The sequence below is a fragment of the Ruditapes philippinarum genome, unplaced genomic scaffold, assembly GCF_026571515.1.
Source record: "Ruditapes philippinarum isolate M1 unplaced genomic scaffold, ASM2657151v2 ctg1093_1_1_1_1, whole genome shotgun sequence".
Lineage (NCBI taxonomy): Eukaryota > Metazoa > Mollusca > Bivalvia > Venerida > Veneridae > Ruditapes > Ruditapes philippinarum.
In genome coordinates, this window is record NW_026857225.1 from 80,819 (window position 1) to 87,517 (window position 6,699).

Genomic DNA, 6,699 nt, shown 5'->3' on the forward strand with positions numbered 1-6,699 from the left:
AAAAAATGTTGAAACTTCAAGTATATGTTCATTATTATCACTTAAATCATGTGTGAGAACCTTCAATACTCTAGCTTGACTATTTCCAGAATTACATCCCCATTGAACTAAGATTTTTTTTCTAGAAGTTATCATTATGTATCCCAAAATTTTTGGGAAACATATTGTTTTTGCCTGCGCCATCCGTCTGTCTGTCCAGCCGTCCGTCTGCATTAAGCTCGTCCGCCCTTCACAGGTCAAACTACTTCAACCAAATTTTACAGGGGTGATCAGTATCTAAAAAAAAACAAGAATAAAGATCAACAAGGGAAGGCGACATTCCCAGGACGCAGCCCCCTATAAGGGTGAAAAAAAAAGGGGGGGAGCGATAAAAAAATTGGAGAAGGGGGTGTGTGAGAAAATACCTACTGTCAACTAAAATGCAACAAGGCAGACATCACAAAACATGCAAACAAATTTTGAACTTAATATTATAACATCTGAAATTTTGTCTGCATGCGGGGGCATCCGTGGCGTGACAACACATTTTTCATTACTTTTTTCCGTCCTTAACTGAGTGAATGGTTAATTTTTTTTTTAAATATCGTTAGTGACAAGAATATGAGCGGGGGGCATTTGTGTTTAACAAACACGTTCTTGTTCACAATTACAAAACGCCAGGACTGTCTAGTTATATAACTGCCTTTACAATTTCTTGGCAATTTTCTGTCCATAACTGTGTGAATGGGTAAACATATTTTGAAAAATTGTTTCCGACAAGAATCTGAATAGGGGGCATTTGTGTTCAACAAGCATGGTCTTATTTTCGTTGACTTTGATTTTGACCCAGTGATCTACTTTTTGTTTACAGAGGTAAAGCTATGAAATTTTGACTGTATGCACAGTTTCAGGTGCAGAATTGAACTTTGACCAATATTTTGACCCAGCGACCTACTTTATGTGGTTAGACTTACATGTATGAAATTTCTTCTACATGCACAGTTCCAGATTTGAACTTTCATATCAGTTTACATAGACTTTGACATATTGCCTGCCTTTCATCCACAGTTATCAATAGCATCTGTCCTCTGTTATTTTAAGCCTCTATTTATTTTGAGCCTTTATACCTCAGTAGAGCAGTCAAGGCCATCATATTTTGGGGAACTGTGCCTGTATTTGTAAACAGTACCTTGGTATCAAACCACAGAGAACTGGAAGGGTATACCATTAATACCATGCTTCTCTAATTAGTTTCATCTAGATTGTGAATATTTATTCATTTCTTAACTACAACAATATTTGTCTTTAGTTTTAACACAGGAATTATCTTTCTAATGTCTTCAAATATGCTCTTTAAATGGATAATCTTGATCATTGGAGCTTGATACTTCAACTGAAATTACATGAACCAGTACATAATGCACACAAAAGAACAAGTTCAGGGGTGGAATGAAGAATCTCTGTACTTTCACATTACTTCAAAAATGACAATTACAACATGAAATGGCTAATCCATTAAGCCTAATTGCTGATTTCCAACAACAACTATATAATATATTGTGAAAAAGTAAACTTTGATACTTAAAATATTTTATTTTTTGTTGTTATTTTTATGGGTTTTTTTTGTTTTTTTTCAGAGACTATCCAAATACAGAAAGGGTTGTGTTGACAGCAAGGGGTGTGTTGACTTAAAATGTATAGATTCGAGCAGCAGAAAAAGTCCTGTTCAGAATTTAGTAGATAATTTAAAAGACCATAAAAGGGTAAAAACCCTTGAAAGACTGCTCACAAGGAATAGTAGCTGTCTCGAAATTGTGCCACAAAGAGAGGAGACTGTTAATGAAAAATGTTCAACAGTAATAAATCATCAATGGATAAAGGAAAATGACCAAATCGAGATAGATGATTATCTGTCTATGTTTGGTGGGGTTTCCATGTTTAAGTTCCAAAACGGCGTATCAGAATCAAAGGTTTTCAAGGAAAATGTATGTGATAAAGAAAGTGTTGACCAAAGTGACGAGAAATGTGATGAAGAAATACAAATTGATAAGGGTGATGATAATGATGGAGATGATGAGGAAGAATCTTTAGACAATGTGCAGAGTTGTCAAGGAACTTAACCTTTTGCAATGGTAAAACTGAAAACATAATTGCAATGCCTTTGTTACTGAAAACATAATTGCAATGCCTTTGTTACTAGTATAAAGCAAAACCAGCATGCACATCGCTGACAAGACTATATTTTGGCCAACAATGCTCTAATTTTTAGCTCACCTGTCACAAAGTGACATGGTGAGCTTTTGTGATCGCTTTTTGTCCAGCCATCGTCCGTCCATAAACTTTTACTTTAAACGACATCTCCTCAGAAACCGCTAAGCCAATTTAATCCAAACTTTAAACGAATGTTCCTTTGGCAGTCAACTTTAAAAATTGTTCAAAGAATTTAATTCCATGCAGAACTGAAAGAAAAAACTTAAAAAATCTTCTTTTAAAAAACAGAAAGAGCTAGACCGTAAATATTTGGCATGAAACATTGTCTAGTCAGTGTCTACCAACTTTGTTCAATAAAAGCCCAGGGGTCAAAATTGGCCCTGCCCCAGGGGGTCATTTTTTTCCCTTTATGTATAAAGTAAAAACTTAAAAAATCTTCTTTTAAAAAACCCAAAGAGCTAGAGCCAAGATATTTAGCATGAAACATCTTCTTATTGGTTTCTCAAAACTGTGTTCAAATAAGGGCACTGGGGTTGAAATTGGCCCCGCCACGGGGGTCATTGATTTTCCTTATATGTGTATAGTAAAAACTTAAAAAATCTTCTTTTAAAAATCCCAAAGAGCTAGAGCTTAGATATTTATCATGAAAGATCTTCTAATGGGTGTCTACCAAGTTTATTCAAATAAAAGCCCTTTGGTTAAAATTGGTCCTGCCCTGGGGACCTATATAAAGGTGAGCGATTTCAGGTCCATCATGGCCCTCTTGTCATTGTAATATGATGAATGGTGATAGACATTTTAAAATAATAGATTGACCCGTCTTTTTGGAAAAGTTAAACTTTAAGCTCAACTGAGCACAAGGTGAAACAAGAGGGCGATGATGACCCTTAAATTGCTTACCTGATTTAGGCTCTTAATATTGTAAACAATGAATGAAAAGCAGATATTAAGCAGATATTAAACTGATATTATAAAGTTTATATCTGCACATAAAATAGTGCAAATGTAAACAAGATGTATCCATATTTGGTCTTTGTGACCTAGTTTTTGACCCAAGATGACCCATATTTGAACTTAACCTATGTATAGTTTGGTGACAGGAAGAAACAAGAGCACTGCGGGGCAATGTATGACTGAATGTAAATTTGTTTGAGAAATCAAAAATAATTTTTCAATTAGGGCAGAGAACCATTCAAGAAAGTTGTCTGAAAATTGTTTTATCTTAATTATCCTTATGATGCTATAATGACCTCCAAGGTGTAGAAATTTTTTATCTTAAGTGCATAATTCATATAACTTTTATAGTATATAAGTATAAGGCAATGCCAAATATAGAGGCATAGTATTATCCACAAAAAGATAAGATGTGTTGTTATCTTGTAGACCTTGGTCTACTTAAAGCAACTGACTCCCTGAGGATAATGATTAATAAATCTTTTGTAGAAATCTACAGTTTGATGCTACATGCCAAATATCAAAGCTGTAAGCTTTATAATTTCACACAGTAAGACTTAAAAGTGTTTTCCTATAATCATTGACCCCAGGGAAGACCAAATTTGCAGACATTCACAAGGTAATGCTACATGCTAAATATCTTGGCTCTTGTCATTGTAGTTTCACAAAATAAGACTGAAATGTTTTTCTGATACAAACATAAATCAAAATAAAACAAACCTTTGATATGGTGGAGGTATATTGACAATATTTTTATGATTTGGCCACACAGCAGACAGGAATTGTATTCCTTCATGGCCACTTTAAACAGTTTCTGCCCGGCAATCAAATTTACACATGATGAAGACCTCAGGTCAGCACATTTTCTAGATATACACATAACAAAAGATGATGTAGGGAAACTACATGCTAGTTTGTATACAAAACCTACCGATGCACACATGTACTTACATTACACTTCCTTCCATCCTGAACACCAAAAGAGAAGTATTCCGTACAGAATATGCGGTATATGTAGCAATGACCTATCTTATGATGAATGCACTAATTGTCTTTATGAGAACCTAAGATCTAGAGGCTACCCTTCCAGTCTCATACGTCATGCAATAAATAAGGCCAAAAAAAACACAACAGACTTGAATTTCTTTCTAAACAACAAAAGTACACGGAATAAAAAAATGTTATCCCTTTCAAAACAACATATAACCCCTATGTTCCAGATATACAACAGATTCTCAGCAATTGTTTAAGAATATTAACAAAAAACATATCTACGCGTTTTAAAAATAATTCCAAAATAATTGCTGTTCACCGGAAAACTAGAAATATTAAGAATAATCTTGTCAAAACAGACAACAGGATATAGGGACTTTTCATTAACAATTAAGAACTTTACAACAGACCACTATTTAAATAACTCTTGGCATGTTGCCAATTTAATTCTATTTTTAGTAACAAGATTCTTATAATTAGTAACAACATCATAAAGCGTAGCTGTTTTTTTAGCACTTTAATAGACAAAATTTTGATTGAAATTGTCCTGATGAAGGTCATATAATTGACTGTAACTTAAGTAGACTCAAATAAAATATTGTAAACTTGCCCTGGTGTTGACTTGTATTACTTGTGTATTACTTGTTATTTTGAATTTACCTTGGTTGAAAAATAAATCATGATTAATACCCAAGGGGCATGATTCATGAGTTTTATAAAGGTCAATAAGGCAATGCTACATGCTTAAATATATAAGCTCTGGACATTGTAGTTTCACAAACTTTAATGTGTTTTCCTATATCAGTCTATATAAATTAAATAATCCCTGGGGTGGGGCCAATTTTATTTCAGGAAGCATGAACCTGTGTTCTGCACAAAGACCATTTTCATTATAAGTAATATTTCTGCCAAAAATGTTTATTTTTTTCTCTCAGTTCAAAAGATCGAACAGAGCGAAATTAAATTTTGAAATTGGTACAAAATGACTTAGGGTGACCTTTACCTAAGAAAGAGCAAACTTGCGCTCTGCACATCATCTCATTACAGTCTGCCAAGTAGTTTTAATTTCCGTCTACCTGTTCAGATACAGAGGGGATACACAAACTCCTATACAAATATATAAATGAAGTAATCCCCGGGTCATGTCCAATTTTTATCTCAGGAAGCCCCAACCTCTGTTCTGCACACCGATACTTTATATATAATATTTCTACCAAAGAGTTTTAATTTCTTTCTATCAGTTCAAAAGATACAGAGCCACAGGCGCTAGTCACATAATCAAATATTTTACATAATCGGTCTATATATGTATATAAAGATATAAAAAGCGTTGACACTTGGATTGATCCTTTCAGATGGCGACCAGAAAGAGATAACCGTGATCTGGTCGTTTATTGCAGCAGTGTTCTTGTTTGTTCTGCATGATGTTTTTGTTTCGTTGGGGGCCTTATATCTTTATATACATATATAGACCGATTATGTAAAATATTTGATTATGTGACTAGCGCCTGTGTACAGAGCTGTGGGACACAAAATTTTGAAATGGATACAAAATGACTAAGTGTGACATTGGCCATGACCTAAGAAAGGTCAAACCCGCGCTCTGCACATCGTCTCATTATGGTTAACATTTCTGCCTAGTAGTTCCAGTTCAAAAGATACAGGCCGGATACGAAAACTTACAGATGACCTGAGGTGCATAACAATATATGCTGAAAATTTTTTGGGTGTATAAAATGAGACTTTCAAAATGAAGAGACTTTCAAAATGAATTTTTGAGAATCTTCTGAAGAATTACAATACTCTTTGGTTGTCAACAAAATTATGTGCAATTTACTGATTACCATGAGGTCAAAATGGCCCCACCAAGTGATCACTAAGTTTCAAAATGGCCCCACCAAGTAATCACTAAGTTTAGGAAGGAAACAACATTTAAGCTTTCTTTTATGAAACTTAGATATTTTGCATGTATCATTGTCAAGTTGACATTGATAAAACATAACCCTGGTGTCAAAGTTGGCCATGCCCCTGAGGTTACTCAATTTATGTACACTTGTAAAAATATCTTCAGAGACTTATTTGTTCTCTGAAACTACAATGCCTAGAATTCTCTAGGATATTTGTCATGACACATTTCATAGAAAACATCTACAAATATTATAAAATTTATGCAACTTGTGTAATAAAAATGACAAACCTCAACTCCAATGTGACCTCATTTACGAGTACTGTCACAATAAGTCATGGACTTTAATACAAATTACTAATCATGCTTTTAAAAATGTTTACCAGTGTTTAATACGTGGCCATTTCTTAGAAACCACTGAAACAACATAACATAATGATATCATTATACCACCACAAAACATAGTTTTAGGGGGCTATATAGGAATCTTTTGCTAAACTTGGCTGTAACTTTGCTATTAGTGTATGGAAATTATTCATACTTGTACAAACATGAAATAAAAATGCAAAATTACAAAACTAATGTGTGTGTTCCAAGTTACATAACTTAGATAGTTTAGTTTACCATAATTATGCACTCTTTATAACTTTAGAAAT

At 33.8% G+C, this 6,699-nt stretch overlaps 1 protein-coding gene across 2 annotated transcripts in view; it reads left to right on the forward strand.

The window, feature by feature from the left end:
• Window positions 1-4,746, forward strand: part of LOC132749112 (uncharacterized) — a 61,167-nt gene extending 56,421 nt beyond the window's left edge. For both annotated transcript variants that reach the window (XM_060738797.1, XM_060738798.1), the window contains exon 8: window positions 1,617-4,746. In XM_060738797.1, the coding sequence (XP_060594780.1) occupies window positions 1,617-2,099 (483 nt within the window). In that variant the 3' untranslated portion in view covers window positions 2,100-4,746. The remainder of the gene's footprint in view (window positions 1-1,616) is intronic.
• The last annotated feature ends 1,953 nt before the right edge of the window (window positions 4,747-6,699 follow it).